Raw genomic sequence first — 22,312 nt, forward strand, 5'->3', positions numbered from 1 at the left:
ATACAGTGAATATAGAAATGAGCAAGTGAGTATAAAAGTGCTGTCAAGGAGTTTTGCCATAAAGGAGACCAGGGAGTAGGGTGTTTCCTAGAGGATGACATAGATTCTAGGAGTTGTAAAAATTCATTTGTTTGCTTTTTATTTTTAAGATGGGAAAATTAATCAAGTTTATATGTTGATAGAAATGATCCAGTAGTGAGGGGGAAAAATAATGGTATAATAGGGAGAGGGGATAGGCTTTTTGAAGCAATGACTTAGAATTGGAGAGGAGAAATAGGATGGACAGTTTAGTCCACATAATAGGAGGGAAGGCAAAGTGAATAGGCACAGGTGGAAGTAGGTGGATAAATGTGGGTGTCGGCCCTTGTGGAAAATTTGATTCTATTTTCCGAATGAAAGTGCAATGAAAAGGAGGTGTTAGAGGTCTATATTTATCCAGAGAGAGTGAATACATTCAGGAATTGCAGTATGATTGCCTTGCAGCATTAAGAACCCATTTGGGGTTGTAGTTGAGAATGTAAAATGAAAGCAGTCTGCATACATTGGTTTTTTTCTGTGCTCGTGATCAGCTCTTTGGGGGCAGCCACAAGTAGGCAGTAGATTGGATTTCATTAGGACTTGGGTCTCACTGATTCAATACCAGGAAGGAAGAGAGGAGATTGAGGAGATAAGCAAGGGAGTGATTCTAATATAAGGCGAAGGAGGATGTTTCCCATTAGCCCTAAAGACATATCACAGAAGCAACTGCCAGTGAGGTTTATGAGTAAAATTCTCCTTTATGACATTTTTATTTCATGTATCAGCATGGCTTGGAAAGAGGCTTGGGGGTGGTGGTGCTTTGTGAAGGAAAAATCACCAGGAGAAGCACTAAAACACATCATTTGCCAACCTATATCTTGGACCTGAATTGAAGGATTGGTAAGACAGAGATATTAATGGCTAATATTTCAAAAGAATAGGCTTTTCATGTTAACAAAATATTTCAGCGGAAATGTTTGTCAAAGCATTCATTTTACCCAATGATAATATTTTGCTTGGATAACTTGGGCCAGCATATATATTTTCTGCAAGAGCTTAGTCAAAAGATTTTAATCAGAGTAAGAATTCCACATTGAAACACAGCACTGAGATTTCTACCTCAGTTAACTTCTTTGTGCATCTAATACATTATACTTAATACTAATTTGCATGAAAATGATAAATGCAACAATTCTTTGTATATATAGGGAAAAAAACATTAAAACATGAACATCATGCCACTTCTACTAGAGATGCCATAGTGATTTCTTAAAATTGCTCTTTTAGGTGCTCAAGCATTACCTCTGTGCACACAAATGTTTTTAATTTGTGTTCTCTAAATAGCTTAAAGAAAGCCAATAATTCCATTATTTATATTTCCAAATTAAATACATTGTTTTACAGCAATAATTCTTACATTTATGAAAAATATCAAATGTTTTTTAAATGAAAGGATATAAAATTATTTCATATGTTACTTAAATTAAACTTGGTTTTCTTATATGTACATTGTTGAATAAGTACGCTGATATTTTATCTAACAGCAAAGTTGACTAAGCAATGGTATTTAAAATTTCCTTTTGAAATGTCCACATCTTGACAAAATATATACTGCTAACATACCACATTTGTGAAGAACATGTTTAGAATCTTTGGTGGTAGAAAAAATATCTCTACGGAATACATACAGTTTTTTCATTTTTCTTTTTTATTTTCTAGCTATTAATTATTCTAAAGATAATGTTTTTCTTGTCTAATAATGACTATAAAGCATGACAACAACTGTTCCTTATAAGCACCATTCCACCTCTGAGAATAAGCTGAAATTTTTCTTAAGGCATATTAAACCTCTCCATCCACAAGAAATTGGCTTGCCTGCTTACGAAGTGAATCCCTATTCACAAGTTGTGTGGCAATAATGAAAGCTATGACTTTTAGGAGTATCATTTTCAGGGTCCAGCACATTGGGATTCATTCCTGGCTCTGTCACCTATATACGGGGCATGTGAATTTAAGCAGGTTATTGCACCTTCTTACGCCTCAGTTTTTATCATCTGTGTTCCCCTCACATCCTCGAATAGAATATTAAATAAAAGAGAATAGGACTTACTCTGGTATAAGAATCTCTAGTGCCCTCCACAGACAGGTTCTAAATGAATATTAGTTGAATGAATAAATGTAATAAACTAATACTTAAAATAGTATAGTAATAATTGTTTAATAGGGACATTTTGGGATTAATGACACAATACATGATGAGTATAGAGCACAGACCTGCCAGAGCAACTATTCTTAGTGGGGAGAATTCTAGAGAAGCCACGGTACGTTTGGCTTCTGTATCTAACTTCTGTTTCACCTTCAGACTACAGATGGAATTTATACTAGAATTAGTGACCCTATGCTGTGCTTCAGCACCTGTGAATTGTGTAAGAGGGAAAATATTTATTTTATTACTATTCATATCTCCTAAATCTTTCATAATATTTGGGAGAAGTGGAAACAAGCCAAGTGGATTAAAATATTTTAGCATACCATCTAAAACTCATGACATCACTGAAAATGTTTTCAGAGCTTAAGCATGCATGCCAGAAAACTAGAAGTATTATATATGATATTTTATTAAGATGCATATTTAAAATTTTTATATATCCAAAATCTGGATGCATTTTTATAATCAGGGGCCTCTTATAATTGACTGGCTTCTCTCTTCTTTCCTTCCTTTTCCTTCCCTCCCTTTTTTTTTGGTGGTTGATAATATAATAGGGTATTTTAAATAGACTTGATGAACTATGGTATAGCCATATATTAAAGCAGTATTTCTCAATGTGTATTTCTTATCACCACCCAACCCTGGCAAAGAGCTTCTTAGGCATTTTTTCTAATTTTCCACCCCATGAAATTTTAACACCATAGATATAGTCTATATCTGTTCAGGTACTGCGTGTATATATCTGTTTTATGAAAAAAAGGACTGATATTTTTGCCCCCAAGAATAGTGCTCCTTGGGGGGCACTATTAAACACACTGAAAATGCAGGTGTTAAAGTGATACTCCGTATCACTCTTAGTTTAAAATATCCTTTACTAGAATATTGGGAATCATAAACTAATTCTTAGGTTTAGAACTTTTGGTTTTAATCATATAACAGAATGTCTAGGAATTTTATTATTGTCACGGAGGACTGTCAAATGCTGCCAAAATGCGTGCAAAGTTTGAACATTTGCTATTTGCCCCAACAGTCAGAAAGCTATCCATAATGTTTTGTTAACAAATAAAAGATCTACAAGTTCAACCAGTGATATCATTCAACATATCATTCTCATTTTATGAAATAAGACTGTTTAGAATTTCAGTGTATATATTTAGGATATTCACTACTTCACCTTTACGTATTTGTGATTTTTAAAGACATTTGAACACTACATCAATAAAAAGAGTTTTTAAGACCATCTGATTTCCCATGGGTACAGAAGACTCTTGCTTTAGACTACACTACTGCACTCAGTGGGGAGAATGAGGATGCACAATTCTTGAAGCCTCTATACAGCACTCTTCTGTTGCTGGCTAAGCAGTTTGGGGATTCCTATCTCCAATAATAATGATAGAAATCAGAACTTAGTCCCTCTGTGACCAGTGGTTTGCACCAGAAGGAAGAGGGGGTCACCATCTATGGTCGGCAAATCAGGATTGTTGCTTGCAAAGCTAATTTTTGTAATTTAACAGCTTTAGCTGATGGAGAAAGGAATGATTTATTTACTTGGAGAATGTCTTTAAATGGCAAAGTTGTTCAGTATGTTCCTAAATATTCATTTTTCTCTGGGCTATGCAGTTTAACTCCCATTCTCTTACGTTAATGGTGCAAAGAACTTCTATGATTCGTGATACATAAAATTTTTAACTTTGTCATAGGTATTGTATTATTTTATATTTGACAATTCAGACATTTGACCTACTTGTACTGGGTGGTGTTAAAGGACTATTTTTGAGACTCAATGTGCAGTTCGTTTGGGAGATGTGAACTATTCTAGCAGACCAAGCAATAGATTGGTAAAAACTAACATGGATAGTACTCAAAAGAGACTCTTCAACAGTATACAGACATCCATATCAAGGCTTTATCAGTTGAGTTAGTTGTACACAAGCTTTTGTAAATAAATTGCAAGTGAATTCAAAACCAGAAATCATCTCCTCCACTGCTCCTAGTACTTGCCCTTTCTCTGCCTTTTAACCGAAGCATCTCCATGATACTCCGGGCATAGACATCTCTCAAGTTAACACTGATGTATGAATCAGTGGCTATATTCTTGGTCAGCTTCTTCAGCGCTTCACGCTGTCTAACAGCAGCTTCCTTCAGCTTTAAGGTGAAATAGCAAGCGGAGAAGCGGTCATTAATAATAGCGATAGGCAAGGCCAAGACAAGGATTCCTGATAATATACACATGAAGGCCACGATTTTGCCTGTGGTGGTGTCTGGTCTAATGTCCCCATAGCCTACTGTAGTCATGGATGTTGTGGCCCACCACCACGCACAGGGGACGCTTGTGAAGGTTGTGTCAGGAATGCTTTGCTCAGCAAAATATTCCACAGTTGAAAATATAGAAATTCCCACAGACAGAAATAGGAGCAGTAGGCCGACTTCTTCGTAACACTGGGTGATCGTCATCCCGAGCGAGCGTAATCCTGTAATAGAACAACTGCCGTCAATCACTGGCACTCCTTCCTCCCCTCATCACCTTCCACTTCTCTCTCCTCCCCTCTCCTTCCTTCCTAGCTGTCCGCCCACAAACACGCATTTCATATCTAATACGTCTCCGGCCTTGGGCAGTGTCCTGGGGATACAGAGATGATAAATCACAATCTCTTTCTTCAGGGAGCTCATAGTCTGATTGGTAGGGCCAGATTTAAAACGGTTGAGAGAAATATAGTTAGATTCTTTCATCCACTTAGGTATTTATTAAATACCTACTATTTGTACAAAAAACCCAAAGTGAAAGATGAGACTGCAAGGCAGGCAGGGGATGTATGACAGGAATTATACTTTTGTCCATAAAATGGGAGGCCTTTGCAGCATGGCAAGCGGAGGGCTCGCTTGGCCAGACGTGCATTTCAGTGCATCACTTTGGCACACTTTTCTATGCCAGTTTCAGGCTGTCTCCTTACATTTTATGTGTCTGCTCTACTCACCCTCCTAATGAAGCTGAACATAACCAGGGCATTATCATCTGAAAGCCAGAAGCAGTAAAAGATGTCCACCATGAGAATGAAGTGACGCAGCAGGAGCAAGGTAGGCACCAGTGACCGCACTGACATGAGAACATCCTATGCACATCCACAGGGTATTCTTAAAGGTTAATCAGGAGGCATTCCTGAATTCCCTCGACACCTACTGAAAGTCATACCCCTAGTACCAAAGCTACAGGGAAATATTTCCCTTGAGTACAGAAAGTTTCTGCTTTTCCATAAGGGGACAGACCTGACTACAGATTATTCCTTCACTGCAAGAAGGTATGGGGGGTTCGAGCTACTGGGAAATCCACTTACTCTGAAGCATTGGTGCATTCCCTACTGCTATTCTGAGGATTCAATGAACCCCTGGGAGACATACCCAAGAGAGTCCAGTTCCATCTCCAGAGACTCAGTTCTAAGAAGAGTCAGATGAGCCCATAATGGGACTGTCATTTGAATAAGGTATCTCCCCTGACACTAGAGTTCCCGAACACTGCAAAAGGTGTATCCAGCATTTTGAAGTCATATCAGCCTGAAGTCACAGTGTCTCTAAAGGTCAAAGCAATACCTCCTAGAATTATTTTCATTTTTATTCACTAGAGACTATTCGAAATTGCATTAAAATGCCATTTGTGCTCTCATTATTTTTAAAGTTTGTTCTTAAACTTTTGAGATATTCTTAAACTATTTACCAGCTATTTTTTAAAGATTAAGGAATATTAATTTTGAGGTTTAACTTCCAAAGACTTTTTTTTTTTTTTTAGAATGTGTTAGAATACCTTTTAGAAAACTAACCTTGATGTGTCTGCATTGAACTGTATTTCTGAAATACACTGTAAGCATATAAGGAAAAGCAGTGTTTATGGAGACTGTTTCCATTTCAAGATGAAATGTTCTAAACCATTTTGTATGGAAACACAAAGTGGTCTTGAATTTCTACATGCTACATCTATTAACTCAGATAATCTTCAAAGACAATATGAGATTGATGGAATTTTTATGCCATTTTACAGATGAGGAGACCAAGGGACAGAGAAGTGGCATATCTAGGACAAAGCTACAGAGCCAGGATTTAAACTTTGGCTCTCTAGCCGATCATTGTTCTCCTAATTGTTATTCTATAATACCTCTCAACTTATATTTATAGTTCTACATGGGGAAATACGTCACCTATGTCTGCATTTTGCTAAATGTAATGCTTAAGATAAAATCATCAAATATTTATGTAAGCGTTCATATCCTTTCAATAAATTAAGGCTTTATTAATACTTTGTACTGCTCTGGAACTGAAAAAAAAAATAAAACCCCTGAAGAGGTGACATTGCGGAAATTACTATTATTTTCTTTTTCCTTTCTTTGGGAAAAAATGCAGTCTTTACTGGGTGTTTTTAAATCGAATCTTGTGAGGAGTTTATAAATACTAGAAGAAAGCATCCTATTATGTGTGTCAGAAAACAAAGAGTGGTACTTCTAAAAGTTGTTGGAAACCCCATTATCAAATCCCTGCTATGTGAGACTAGTTAGGAAAATACACTACCAAAATTATGTTAAGTCCTAATTACTTCAGCCATGTGGGGGGAAAAAAAACATATTTGAAGTTAATTTCGCCCTATCTTAATAGGGAGATGCAATGACTTTTAGGTGACTAGTCAAGCACGTATCTGGAGAAATAAGGTGGTAATAGGACTCTCTAGCTAAATTATTTGTATTCTTGTGTATAGCGTTAATATGTACCGTATTAACATGGCATCCTACTCCAGTGTTTCTTAAAGTGCAGTCCACCAAACTCCCTCGTGAGCTTGTTAAAATGTATGCTCCTCGATGCAACGCCAAATACTAAAATCTGACTCTTCACGGGTCAGGTTTTAGAATTTGCCTTTTAACGAGCTTTTCAAGGGGTTCTTATTTTCATTAAAATCTAACCTAGGGAACACATACCTACTTCAAAACATCTGACAGCCACAGGACCAGGCATTGAGAATCGCTGCCCTCAGGAACACAAGGACCATCTTTAATGGATTTGAGTGACTTCCCCTGACATTGACTATAACTTTCATGCACAACTGAGCGTTGTTTGGCATTTTTTCTACAGAGAGTGTTCATTAGATTTTCAAGGCTTTATATTAGCTAAGGAATTCCTGTTACCATCTCTCTCATGCATCTCAGTTTAGGGACAAGAAAATTCTCAGATACTAGATAAAGCATTTAGTCAGTGTCTTCTGCTTTCTTCCAAAGCAAATATTTCCACGGTTTCTTCAAAAATTATGGGATAGGCCACCAGTGCCTGGTCATCTGACTTTTTGCATGGCTAGAGAAAGCCCTGCAGGGCTGACTTTCTTTTTTGCCAAGGAACAAGTTTGGTAAGCCCTTCCTTGGACACAGAAGAGAAACTGGCTTATGTCCCTATATATCATGAATAATTTACGCATATCTTTTTATGTGCTGTTTATGCATATTTCATCTAGAAACTTCTAGAGGCAGAGTGTCTTTAATTTTTGTACAACTTCTGAGCAGTGGGTTAAAATAGAGGCTAACAAGTGGTCAAGTTGTTTTTCACACATCTTATGGAAAGAAGGAATGGGAGAGGCATCTTCTCTGTACCTATGATAACAACAATTCAAGGTTTTGCTTCCCAATACCGTTTTGGAATCATGGTTGGGTAAAGGATGGGAGTTGGTAATTCTGAGTATCCATTCACAGTCACTTCTCTTAGGCTATCGTCAAGCACTCATGTTTATAAACAACGGCAAATTAAAAAGCATCACTGAAATTTGAATACCTGTGGAATGTCTGCCCAGCTTTAGCATGCGCAGAGCCCTGAGCAGCCTCAAAACCTGCACAATGCGCCCCACATTTTCCAGCTCCTGTGTCGTCTGGCTCCCACTCAGGCTCTCTACCAGAAGAGTGATGTAGAAGGGCAAGATGGCAAGGAGGTCTATGATGTTTGGCACCTTTCTCAGGAAGCGGCACCTGTCCCGCACGCACAGGAAGCGCAGGACAAACTCCCCGGTGAACCAGCTAATACACACATACTCCAGGATCTCCAGCAGCTGCAGGTCCAGCCAGCTTAATTCAGCTGACATCAGGGCCATGTTGACGATGGACACCACCACAAAGATGATGGAGATGACCCCAAAGATTCGAGCAGCTGTGGAAGATCCAGGTTTCTCCAGGATGTTCCAGAGCTTCTGGCGGACAGTGGGACAAGGTCCTTGTGAGAAGTCCTGTTCACTCTCATGTTGACTTTCCTGGTCTTCCGTGTCTTTCTTAAAGTCTAACGTTTCACTCAGCTCCTTTCTTCTGAAGTATCTTTTAGAGAAAACAACTTGGTGATTAGTCTCACTTTTTAAAAATACAGACGTAAAAAGAAAATTAAACTTAGCAATGAGGTCACGGTTTTTATTTCAGTAAAAGGCAGACAGCGTCCATTCATATTTCACCCAGGCTGTCTCCTGCCCACGGTACTCAAAGTTTCTCAGCTAGGATCATTATTTTTAAAATGACGCTTTCCTGGTAGTTTAGACAAAGGGATTTATACATAGCAAACCTACTTTAATGCTTTTTATCACCCATTTTTCTTGTAACGAGAACAGAAGTCTGCCATATGGAACTTTCTTGTGTGTGTAATGGGAAGGTCTTCATGGAGAAATAGTACTCATAGCAAGATGATAGCAAAGTCATCATCAAAGTCCCACGGACATTCACGGTCAAGGAACCAATTTTCTATCTTCTGTATTCAAAGCAGTTCAACACCCAAGTTTAGTGAGTGTTGTAGGTCTGATAAACGATAACGCTCCCTATTGAAACCTCCATCTCTATACGTGCATCTTTTGGATCCCAGGTTTTCTGACTCATTTATTCAATCACCAAATAGGTGTTTCAGGCCTGACCCCCTTTGCCTTAAAAACGAATATGGCACACATTCATTCATTCATTCATTCAAAAAAAAAAAGGGGGAAGAGGTTCAAAAAGGTCCAATCCCAAGCTGTCTTTGGCGCTTTCCAGATCTCCCCGCCACCCCATCTCAGAGCTCAGGGGTGGCCTCACGTATTCTCAGGCCTGGCTTCAGCGAGGCTAGCGCGACGCTCATCATCCTTAGCTCCGCTGCCCTCCTGCCCTCCCTCTGTGCCCGGCGCCCGCCCCCCCGCCCAGCCGCCGCGCGCCGCTCGGTACCTGTCCCTGCAGCAGGAGTCGATGCTGAGCTCGTCGATGCCCCAGTACTGGATCTCCTGAAGGAAGGAGAGCGCGCACAGCTGCTCCATGACGTGCAGGCGGCCGGTGCGGTAGTAGTGCAAGACGTAGCGGAAAGCTTGCGAGCTGCGGTCGAAGAAGTACTCGTTGTCCACCGGGTTGGCGTCGTCGCAGAGCTCCAGCGGGCTGGGCACGGCGGCCAGGGCCCCGCGGCGGCGGCACGACGCCACCACCACGGCCAGCTTCCCGAGGCGCGTGTGCGGGAAGCAGGACAGCGCCTGCTGCGAGAGCACGAAGCGGCTGCCGCCCACGTTGACCGTGAAGCAGTCCCCGAGCGCCAGGGGCTCCCCTTCGCCCTCGCTGCAGAAGACGCTGGACTCCAGCGAGGTCAGGGAGCAGCTGTCCAGCGGCGAGTCCGGCGGCGCCCGCCCTCGGGGAGGCAGCTCCATCCCCGCCGCCGCTGCCCGAGGGCGCCACAGGGTCGGGGGCGCGCCGGAAGCCGCGGCCGGGCGAGGGTGGCGGCCGGGGTTTCCCTGACTCCCGAGGGGGGTGCCCTCCGCCCGCGCAGCCCTCGGCTCCCCGCCCCCTGCGCTCCCTGCGCTCGTCGCCTCCGGCCGCTAGGGCGCGGCGAGCGCGCGAGAGCAGCGCCGCGGGGCCCGGGCGCCGGGGCCGGGGCCGGGGCCGGGGCCGGGGCCGGGGCCGGGGCCGGGCCGAGAGCAGGGGGCGCGCGCGGGGCGAGGCTCCCTCCCACGCGGTCCCGGCCGGCGGCCCTGCCCGCGGAGTTTGGGCCGCAGATCAGCGCGGGCGGGGGCCGAGGGCGGTGCGGAGTCGGGGAGCAGGGCGCGGTGACTCTCGGGGGAGCCCGGCGAGGCGAGAAGCGAGGGGGACGGCAAGACCCACAGGAGGCGAAGCCCAGAGCGCGGGGACGTGGTGGCCGGGCGCGAGCTCCTTCCGGCTCGGGGCGGGGGGCCGGGGGCCGGGGGCCGGGGGCCCGGGGGGCCGTACTCGTCCGTCGTGTGCCTCGGCGGCGGCTTCAGAGGCCTCCCCGGGAGGGGTCGCTGGGGGCGCGAGCACGCGGGGGAGGGGGCCGCGTCATCTGCTCCCATTCATTCTCACTCAAGTCGGATCGTCACTCGCGCTCTATTTTCCTCTTCTCTCTCCCCGTGGTTTTGGCCTCCTGGATGAGGAACAAGGATGATGGGCGATGACTTCTAACCGAAGTCCCCCCAGGGAGTCGCTAAGAACGAGGGGTCACCGCGGCCCCGCCCCCGGCGCCCCTCGGGGGAGCCGCTTCTGCCGGGACAGGTGTCCCCGGAAAGCGGGCGCTGCAGGCTCGTTCCCCGGCACACGGCCGAGCTCTCGTTTGGGGAGAAGGGAAGGCAGAAAAAGGCGAGGACGGGAACGGGCGTGGGCCGGCAGGAGTTTAAATAGTAACGACGGTCGGGGAGGGGAGCGGCCGAGCGCCCTGCCCGGGGGGAGCCGCGGGGGGGGGAAGCCCGCCGGGGCCCTGCAGTCGCGCCCCCGCCAACCTGTTGGCCGCGCGCGGGGTGGGGCCCGGGGTCGGGGGTCCGGGGTCCGGGGCCCGGGGCCCGGGCACTCACCTTCGGCTCCGCGCTCGGCCGCTGCGGGGCCGGCCTCCCCCGGGTGCTCCCGCCGTGCACGTGAGCTCCGCCTGGACGGGTCCCGGAGGGAGACTGTGCGGCGAGCGGAGCCGGGCGCCGGCGCTGGCTGCCTCGCCTCGTCTCCCCGCCTCCGGCTCCGGCCCCTCGGCCGCCCCCGCCCGCGCGAGCGAGCGGCTCGCGGCTGCCAGCGCCAGCTGCGGGGAGCGCTGCGAGCCGAGGGAGGTGAGACCGCAGGGAGAGAGGCACCCTGGGAGGGACTCCGAGTGTGATATTCATCCCCAGGACACCTCGAGGATTGCTGCTCGGATTCGCGTTCCCCGATCTGCGCGCTCACCAACGCGCAAGAACAAAATTTTCCACAAGTGTGCTCCACTCCGGGCTGGGGGAGACCGAGGGCGCCGTGCGGCGGACGCTCAGGGGCTCCAGCGTTGCCAGCGAGCATCTGGGAATCCTGCAGTTTTCAGGAGTCTTTGCAAGGGAGCGTGGAGCACATCTAGATAGATGATAGAGGGGTTTTCCCTTGTAAGAAGTTTTAGAAAGTATCTACCAAGAGATGAGCAGGCAGCTTGGTATAGTGGGGAAAACTTCATAAACTGACTTGAAACGACGCGGTTCGGCCCTGACCTGGGCCAACGGCCCTGGGACCCCCGCGGTCGTTTACTCCACGGGCCTCAGTGCCTTCCTCAGCCCCAGTTCACGCTTCAGTAAAAACACCCGACGTGCAGTGAGCGGGGGCTTACTTTATGTCAGCAACTTTTGTAAGCTCCTTACAGTGCCTCATTTAATCATCATAACAATACTATGAGGTAGCAAGCATACCCATTGTACAGAAGGAGGAAATTGAGGCAAAACAGAGAAATCAAGTGATTTACTTAGGTTCATACAGTCCCAATTTAAACGCAGGACTAATTTACCAGAGGCTGCCCTCATAAATACAATGCTTGGGACATCTCATTTTTGCGTGGCTTTCAAATAAATAAGAGTGTGTTTGCTTTTATTGACTTTTTTATTTATTTTTGCAAACTTCCAAAGGAGGGCAGGAGTTTAATGGTATCTTTTTCCTGATCTTTCAACAAATGTTTACTGAGCATCCACTATATACCAGACACTATCCTAGGTGCTTCAGACAGATACATGAAGAAAACAGACAAGATCTTTGTCCTTGTAGAACTAAAGTTTTTCCTGGGAGAATAAAGAGCAACTTTAGTGAAAATTAAAAAAAAAAAAACCCGGTATAGTATTTATAGGTTATGGTTCTTTTGACAGCTATCCATTTGGTTAACTTTTGCCTCTGTAAAGAACTCTTCCAAACAGAAAATATGGAGAAGTTAAAATTATCTTGGTAAGTACTTCATCATTACTTTTAGGTTCTGTGTGAATTTATTTAAGGTAGCAGAGTGGGCACCTGGGTGGCTCAGTGGTTTAGCATCTGCCTTCAGCTCAGAGCGTGGTCCTGGGGTCCTGGGATCAAGTCAGGCTCCCCATGGGGAGCCCGCTTCTCCTAGTCTCTGCCTCTCTCTCTCTGTGTCCCTCATGAATAAATAAATAAAATCTTAAAAGATAAAAAAAAAAAAAAAGGTAGCAGAGCTTCTCTTACACAAGAAGAAAAACTCCCACACCATCTCTGTTATAGATTATTTGGGCATTGAAAAAGGCAAAAGTCCACAGACCCGCTAAGCCTTATTCATATCTTCGGGTAAATAACTTTCATCAAGTGATTAACATTAAAGGTCTACCCTGGCTTTACAGATTGTGATGAGGAAGAAGGAAAACTTTCAGAGGAGAATGACAGCTTTCAGTGAGATGGGAGATCTTGGACAGGTAACCAGAGGTTAACAGAAGGTAGCTGAGGCTTGTAGGTCTCCTACACTTCCACCAGGACCCTAGACTTAGGGGTAGTTAGTGGCATCCTGCAGAGGGAATTATAATAACCACCTTTTAAGTGTCAAGCCCAAGCTAAGCATCTGAATTCTCATAATGATCCCCTGAAGTATTGTCTTCCGTAGTTACAGATCTCAGCTCAGGGGCCCACAGGCACTAAGGATAAGCAACTTCCCTTGTTATATGGTGACTATGTGAAGGAGTAGAGGGAGGGATCAAAACTGGGGTATTTCTGACTCCAGATTTCACCTCAGCTGCTAAAAGCCTAAAATCTTCAACTGGGCTTCAATTGTGATTGAAATACTTTCCACTAAATAAAATAATCATAACTAGAGAGCTGATAACTAGTTAACCGACAATGCGTAAACACAAATGGCCCATTTAAAAATATAGAGTCTCTTGAGTAATAAAAATTTCTGCCTCCTTTCCTGTCCTGTTCCCTTTGATCTATTGTCTCTCCTCCTCCACTGATTACCCAGATTTGAGTCGGAGAGGCCAATGAAAAGGAAATGATAAATAAGAGTGGAAATAAGTCCATTCAAAGGATAGCCTTCCTGGTCCCTGATCTTGACCTGAGATATACCCTAAAATATGTCAAGAAGTGAAAGGAGAATTGCTGCTAAGTACTTGGGGGTGATGAGGTCTTGCTTTCGATTGCATTCCTACAAAGCATGGGAGGAATGTGATTGTCAGGTAGGAGGTAGCACAGTACTGAGATGTGAAAACTCAACATTCTAATGGCTTTGGGTGTATTTTCCCTAGTCATCAGTTGTTATATTTAGGTGATTTTCCATTAGTAGTCTTGTTAAGAAATGCTTTCCTGGTGTTTGGCTTTATCTATCAAGTCTTCCAAGGATTGATTTGAATATTAAATTTCCAGGTTCAACTAGGGTTTTTAATTCTTCCACTTTTGTGTATTTCTAAATTTATTAATGAACAACATGTACTCTTAACAGTCATTTTTAAAATTAGATTAAAAGAAAAAAAACCCCAGCATACTTCAAATGTCTGATTACTTATTGATGATGATAGGGGCCCCTGGTTGGCTCAGTTGGAAGAGCATGTGGCTCTTGATCTCAGGGTGGTGAGTTCTAGCACCATGCTATATATATTTATATATATATATATACATGTTATACGTATATATATATTTAAAAATAAATAAATAAACTTTTAAAAAAGAACTGATTATTGATAACAAGAAAATAAAAGTTAAAGGTAACTTGAAGCATATTGGGAATTCTTTTATCAAAACGTGGGAACATTCATCTAGGTTTTTGAAAAAATAATGAGAATGTATTTATATTAATATTGTATTTGTCTTTCTGTAATGTTTTTAAATAATGTATTATGATGCTCTGTGAAATCATTGTCTCATCTTTTATAAAAATGTTTTAAAATGATTATACATATATGATCATAGGTTATTGAAAAATGTTTAGAAAAATGTGCATTAATTATTAATTTATATAAAAAATACAACTTTGCATTTGTTTTTAATAATTAGATAGATGGGGGAGATATAACAAGTAAATACTTTTGATAGCTTTAGAGATTTCAACTCGAGTAGACTCTACCTTTTCATTTTCAACTGCTTTAGTGTAGACTCATACCTTTACACTAAAATCCCTTTAATTTTTATCACTTTTAGCAATGCAGACCTTATTTCATATAAGGTATGCATGCCTATCTTTGACTCACTGCTTAATTTCCCAGGGACTGACAACCAGATGAGCTCATTGTAATGATGTTTAAAAATGCCTTTGTGTATGGACATTGTCCTCCTCGTTGCACTGGGATATGTTTAAAGGTAAAGGAAAATCTGACAAATTCTATCTATTCATCTTCCATGAGTCTTCTAGGTGCTTGGAATAAATCCTCCCAACTGCATAACAGCCCACTCTAATGCAGAATTTAGCTTAATGTGGGCTTGTTCTGGATTCCTTCCAAAAGGAGGCAATTATCTTTGGAAGTACCCAAGAACTCATTTTTATAGCCTAGTCTGCTGCAGAGATCACCGAATGGGTTGATGATGGTGATGATGAGGATAATAATATGATAATAATAGCTGGTACATTTACTTAGTCAATTTCTGCTCTTTTATATAGCTGTGTGGCATTCACAAATTTCTTAATCCCCTCTGTATCTCCTTTTCCTCATCTGTAAAATAGGGGTAACAAGAGTACTTACCTTATGCTATTGTTTTAAAATTAAATGAGATAATTCATGTAAATGTTTAGTGCCGTGTCATTGTTTTTGTTGTCACTATTATTGTTACTATTATATTTTAGAAATGTTTTCCTGATTCCTCCTTACTGAGCACTTAGTATGTGATCCTATCACATAGGATGTCACCTATCACCATGTTAAAAACTTACTCACTTCGTTTATAATTCATATAACCCAATGAGGAGAGTAATATTATCGTTATTATTTTATAGATAAGAACCCGGGATCACAGTACTTAAATAATTTCTCAAGTGTCATGTTGATAGTAGAAACAAACTTGAACATTTTTGTTTGACTCAAAGGCTTTGAAGGGTATTAACATGAACATAATGCGATGATGAGACATCACTGTTAGAAATGCTCGTCTCCTCTGTAAAAATTATTTTATACAGAAAATTTCTATTCTATATTTAAAACAATTGAGATGACTATATATTTTATAATCCATGACCATCATATTGCATGTGATTTTCATTTTAATAAATTGGATCTTTCTTCTAACCATTGTAAAGAAGACTTTTGATTGATTTGGTCATTCAATGATTCTCACCAGGCCACTACAATATGCAAAAGACATAGTTAAATGTTTCCTGAGTTACTAAGAAACTGTGTAGAACCAGGCACTTATTGTTCACTAGATTAGCTTATATAATTACACTGAAATTAAATTTTTATAAACAACGTTTAGAAGCAGTGGAGCAAACACAGGGCAAGTGCTCTCTGTTCATCAGGTTCTATAAGCTGTTAAGTGAACCCAATATTGAATTTGAAAATTCCAATTAAATCCTTTTAACCCAGCTTTATCAAATTCACTTATGTTGATAGAGATATAGTCATACAGAACCGTTGAAAATGTTCTCATCGAGTATATGTGATTTATTAATATTAAAAGTTAAATTGCATTTAAACTTGTTCTTACTCTATTTAGTGCTTTCTTCCATTATGAAGGAACACAGTAAACTTGAATTCCATTCTGTAATTGGAAGGGAGATAATCTTTACATTTCATATGTGTTATAAGGTTTTTTTTATGTCATATTTACTTGATTTTTCTGGAATAAACTCAAATTGAAAAGATTTTCAATCAGTAAATATTTATAGGAATGCACTTTGGCAAATGCTGGTGGTGGTCATTGTATATACAGATGGAATGTGTATTGCATATCATATACATAATTCATATCACATACATGAATGGACACAATAAACACATAAAAAACTAATGATATAGTAAGGTTTACATTGATTACTCTGTCAGTGGGTCACATTGTTATTGCAATGCAAGAGAAGTAGTGAAAAATCAGAAGCAATATAAGGAAAATAGTAGAGATAAGGAAAAAGAAAGGCAATTTTTCTTTACAAAATGGCTCTTAGTTACATAGTGTAGTTCCTTTAAATAGCATCCTTCTGCATTTTAAACATGGTCTAATTAAAGAAAAATATGAAGTAATTTTTTAGGACACATATACTGAACTCTATGCCAAAGTAGTTTTGTTAACTAGATTGTAAGCCTGTATAAAATACCTATTATTCTAATCTCTGTATGAATACATAGAACGTTAATTTAAATAAATATTTTACATATTAAATCATTGCACATAAATGGGAAAAACCTAATTTAGTTTGAGTTCAAAATTGCTGCTTTTTAAACTTAACTGTATGTTTAGCTTACACTTGTATTGCTGGTTCAAAAGAGTAGAAATATGGCTTTTTAGTTAGTACACATTAATTTGGTTAATTTGAAAAAAGAGCCTTGGATCAGTGCATGTGTTGCAGAGTGTATTTTCTCTATGCAGTGTAATTAAATTGGTGGGAACTGAATATAAAAAATTTGTCATTTTTTCAACATGAAAAATAGCAGTGAGCCATATGGCTTCTCCTTTTCACCATTGCATCTGATTGACAGATCAGTTATAGACCTGGCCTCCCAGTTCTCCCACAAACAGATTTCCCAGAAAACTAAACCAAATGGGAATCCAGAGGGAAGTCGAAGCATAGCAAATTTGTCCTGGCCAGATTTTTTTTTTTTTTAATTTCTCTAAGGTCAAATTTATCCATTTTAGCAACTGGAATGTTTTATTTTCATGACAGCAGTGAGAAATATCCCGTTCCATACCGCTTATGGTACTTGAAATGAAAAAAGTCCCAGTTAAATAATTTGCGAAAGAATAGAAATAAGACAGAGGTTTTAAAATGAATTTATGAAATATAAACTTAGTAATGGATTCAAAATTTTCACCAACTCTAGGCCACATATGTTTTACTTTTGAGAGCAAAGGCTGATGAAAAATCAAGAACAGACAATTAGTGACTATTTGGAAGTTTGGTGAATAGCAAGTAGTTTTATGGATGAGTAGGTGTTTATATGTATACATCAAGTATTTTAATTTGATATTTTAAAAAATAATTAAGCCAAAAATATAGAACTGCTTCCTCATTTAATAATGCCCAACAAATAGGAAAGTATCACAAATATTTTTCAGCAAAAATTTCAAAAAGACTCCCTATAGAGTTAATTTTTGTGTTATTTCACTTTTATTCTATTGATAGTATCCCCAACTGGCAATGAAGGTTTTGGAAAATATTTATTGAATGACGAATTGTAAAATAGAATGCAAGTTTGGGTGTATTTATACAGATAGGGATAAGACCATGATAGAGGAACATGTGGCCTTTTCATGTTATGAATATGAGCAAACCATGCCCACGGTTGGAGTCATACTCACTGCAGAAATGGCAACTTTCAACTCCTATTCGAAGGAGAATCTGTCCCTAGGGCAATAAGAGTGACAAAGTGAGTGGGCCTCTCTCCAGTGACTTAGTGGAGATGACTTTCTTATATAATAAGTACTGGATAAGGAATGTGTTTTTAAGGTTGCAGGTTTTCAAATATGGCTATAATAGAAGGTGGCTGACCCATGCCTCAAAGCAGTGGTCCAGGACGCCTTTACACTCTTAAAAATTATTGAAGATCCCAAACTTTTGCTGATGTGGGCTGTATCTATTGATATTTATCGTACTAAAGCAAAAACTTTTAAAATATTTATTTATTAAATCATTTAAAAATAACAGTAATAAACATGATAATCCTTAACAAAATAAATAATTTTTAAATAAAACATTTTCCAAAGCAAAATCATTAGTAAGAATAATAACATTGTTTTACAAGTTTTTATATCTCCTTGATAGCTGGCTTAATAAAAGATAGCCTTACTTTCATATGTGCTTCTACATTCAAACTATTGCAATTTGATATTTCTTTTGAAGTTTATAAAGAAAATCCAGTGTCAAACAGATAGGTAATTGGAAAAAAGAGACATTTTAACAACTTTTGCATATACTGTTGTATATATATCTGTGCTAACTAGAACTTGACAGGTTAGTTTCAAAGTAGGATCTGAAACTGTATCAGTGAGCTTTCATATTCAGTTATATTAAAATCCATTGGCCTATCCTGACCTTGCTATTTTTTTTAATCCATGCATGATTTTGTTATGTCATACATTATTCTTTTGGAAAATGCTGGTTTCTCCAAAAAGTGACACATTTAAATAAACAATATAAAAAATCCCTTTTGTTAATATTGCCTCCAATTTCATCAGAAAAGAGAGAGGGTGGGGAGAGGGGCAGAAGGAGAGAGAGAATCTTGCAAGCTCCATGCTCAATCCAGCACAGAGCCTGACAGGGGGTCAGTCTCACAATCCTGAGATCATGACCTGAGCTGAAATCAAGAGTCAGACGCTTAACCAACTGAGAAAAATTTTAAGTATCAGGAAGCTATCAAAGCTATTATGGTGGTAGAAATAAGTTTTCCAAAATTCTAATTTTCACTTGGAAGCTCAAGTTTTGTTACCAGCAACAAATATTGTCTGTTTTCCTTGACAGTAACAGGATCCATTCATTCATTTTTTAAAAATTATTCATAAGCATCTAAATAGTTTGTCCTACAGTCATGTTTTCAAGCAAAAATGGCGACCCTCAGGAAAAAGTGGGTTTGTTCAGCTTATAATTCAGAATAACTACACAAGTGCTTTTCCTTGAGACAAGCATGGTACTGAAGCATGCTACAGAGAGCTTCAGTACACTTCCCATTTGGTTAAATCAAATGCTAAAAATACACAGCCCGTGATAAGATTTAAGAAAATTAATATTTTAGTAAAATCAGTAACTTTTATTATTGTTTCTCCCTCTGCCTATGTCTCTGCCTCGCTCTGTGTGTCTTTCATGAATAAATAAATAAAATCTTTAAAACAAAACAAAACAAAAAACAAACAAAAACAGAACTCCTAAAAGGTCTCATAAACCTCAGAGATTTCACATTTTGAAAACTATTGTTATAGGGAATATATGTATTTTGACAACTTAAACACAGGATATATGTTTACATGTTTGAGAGTTATACAAAAAAGTATAGGATTTTTATATTCTGTTTTGCAAGGTTTCATCAAAAAATTTCCTGTATCCTGATACATACTATATAGGATAAGTGGACACATAACCTAAATATAAAATTTATACACACACATGCACACACAGAAATGTGATCATATGAATGTACATATATTTTCAGATATGAAGAGAAAATTAATTTTGGCTCGAGCTATGGGATATCAGTTAAACTTTATTTTTTACTTTAATCAAGTAAATTTAATATAGTGCAATAATTTAAAAATGTTTAAGGTAATAGGTAGCCTTTTTGGGTAAAAAAAAATCTGTGCTCAGTCTCAGATTTTTGGCTTCCTTTATGCCTCACTCTAGAGGGACAAGGAATGGCCCAGGAAGATGAGATTCTCCTATGTAGTTTAAGTGAAATCAATTGGATCATCCTGGGCTAGGAGGAAGGTTTTGGACTAATGACTGCTGGGTTATACATGAGTGTGAACTGCTTCAGGCCATTGTTGGGCCATTTTCTTTTGGTCTCTAAATTCCTCCTCCTTTATCTCTTTCATTTAGCTCAGGTTATAAGTGGTTAATCAGTCCCCTTCAGCCTCTCATCTCGCTCTCTCCTCAGCAATGCATGGAGCAACTTCTGGTTTCTCTATCATCTTCTACTATTTGTTCCACATAATCATACCTGCCCCAGGTTAAAAGTGGTTGGTTTTGGGGCACCTCCTAGAGCTTGTAGCTTCTCACTTTTAAAATGAATGGTAAAGCGTTAATGCACACATTCCTAGGCTTTTTCATACCTCCTAGAAGCTTCAAAATGCCTCTCCTAGACCTGCAGGGGCTTGTCATCAATACATGTTTGTGTTTATGGAGGATATAGGAACCCTAAAGCTGATCCACTTGATGTCTCTATCTTTCCCTCCTTGCCTTCTTTCTTTATAATTACTCATGTTTTCCCCCTAATGTTTAAGTCATCGGTTCTCAGTGTTAGTACTTCCTCATTAAAGAGACATTTGGAAATGTGGCCATGATTGTAGGAGAGGGGGTGTTGTTTTTAATCTGTCACCATGGCTGGAGAATATATTATTGACAATTACTCTCTGGGAGTCAGACATGCTAAGTATCCTTTAATATATGGGCAATAAAGAATTGCTACTCCAGAAATGCTAGTAATGCTCTCATGAGAAACACTGCTCTAGATACAAATTTCTCAGAACCTGGGGAAGGCAGCTTCACAACCTAACCATGGTCTCTAATAACAGACACAACACGAATTATCTAAGTCTTCTCAATCCTCCAGGTGGATGCCTTGAGCTGACTGCACAAAATGTCATGGACCAGAAATACAAAAGATACTACTATCATTATATGAAATATGTACATATATTTGAATTTGTGATCATTTTTTACACTACCATTGCATACGGATGGCACTTAAACAGAAGAACTAAATATATAAATATATATGCATTTATTTAAAATGTACAACAAAATAGCATTGCTTCCTTGTCATAACTGTAAAGACGGTACAGGTCCTTATGGATAGATGTTGGCACACATCACAAAAACAGCCTGTCATGTATACTCCACAATTGAACTGGCAAGGTTTCCAGAAGAATCATAAAAAAGCTGAAATTACTTTTTTTTTTTTTAAAAAGATTTTATTTATTTATTCACGAGAGACACAGAAAGAGAGAGGCAGAGACACAGGCAGAGGGAGAAGCAGGCTCCATGCAGGGAGCCTGATGTGGGACTCGATCCCAGGACTCCAGGATCACGCCCTGGGCCAAAGGCAGGCTCTAAACCACTGAGCCACTCAGGGATCCCCTGAAATTACTTTGTAAAATACCTTTGGTTAGCCTTCTCAAGGACAGAATACCCAAAATTATTTCCTTGCCAGCTTCCAGAAGATCATTTTACCTCCAAAGTTGCAAATAAGAGTTGCTGTTTCCAGAAGGTCTCTGCAGTGCTTTTCCATTCACTTCCCCATACTTCAACAATCTGCTTTTCCCTTTAATTACCCAGGTTATTAATTGACTCCCTCACATGTGAGAAAACAGTTTGGACTTAAAAATAACAAAATGGACTGCAAATAATTAGCTAAATATCCTTTAGATATTTTTGATACTGTTCACTCAAGATATTCCAAACTTTGGTCTTTGTTTAATAAAATACATATTATATGCATAACAATCATACAAAATTCCTAGAGGTCTATTGGCCCAGCATTGAATTTGGGCATCGGAATTCTCTACAACTTATATTATTATGATTGTTGAGGTCAATGATGCATAAAATTCACATATTCAGATTGGATATTTTTCATTGGAATGTGATACATTTGCAAAAGTAGGTCTTCTGTAACTTCTCTATACTATCTTACCATTTCCATTTATTTAATTTTGCCATATTTTTTCTTCCAAATACTTTCATTAATGGGCATATGTTATGCCTGATGAGAGCAACACATTTGAATTGATTTTTTTTCATAGAGAACATTAAAGGACTTGCATGACAGATACTTCTTGAGTTGTGAATTAATTTGGAGTGATTCACAGTCAGTGGAAGTTTTAGAGATATTTTAATTTAGGAAGATGACAATGATATGTGTGTTCGCACACGTGTTGCAAAATCCATAACAATATCCAATATGTTGTGTATCTTCTCTATCTTTTATAAAATATCAAATTTAAAATAAAATAATCTTTGTCAGAGATTTACTTATTTTTGAAGTTAAGACATAGCAACATTGTTTGTTTT

At 40.0% G+C, this 22,312-nt stretch overlaps 2 protein-coding genes across 2 annotated transcripts; both read right to left on the reverse strand.

Moving 5' to 3' along the window:
- Positions 1–751: 751 nt before the first annotated feature.
- On the reverse strand, positions 752–9,985 carry KCNV1 (potassium voltage-gated channel modifier subfamily V member 1). The gene is made up of 3 exons (XM_025450934.3): positions 9,418–9,985; positions 8,024–8,553; positions 752–4,698 (listed from the first exon to the last, which is right to left on the reverse strand). Exons 1-3 carry the CDS (start codon positions 9,882–9,884, stop codon positions 4,187–4,189), a joined length of 1,509 nt encoding a protein of 502 aa, XP_025306719.1. The 5' UTR covers positions 9,885–9,985; the 3' UTR covers positions 752–4,186.
- Positions 9,986–10,402: 417 nt separating this feature from the next.
- Positions 10,403–11,494, reverse strand: LOC125752391 (circumsporozoite protein-like). Its single transcript, XM_049093267.1, has 2 exons — positions 11,037–11,494; positions 10,403–10,612 (listed from the first exon to the last, which is right to left on the reverse strand). Exons 1-2 carry the CDS (start codon positions 11,331–11,333, stop codon positions 10,565–10,567), a joined length of 345 nt encoding a protein of 114 aa, XP_048949224.1. The 5' UTR covers positions 11,334–11,494; the 3' UTR covers positions 10,403–10,564.
- Positions 11,495–22,312: the final 10,818 nt, after the last annotated feature.

This window comes from Canis lupus, chromosome 13 (assembly GCF_003254725.2).
Source record: "Canis lupus dingo isolate Sandy chromosome 13, ASM325472v2, whole genome shotgun sequence".
In the NCBI taxonomy this organism is placed as follows: Eukaryota; Metazoa; Chordata; class Mammalia; order Carnivora; family Canidae; genus Canis; species Canis lupus.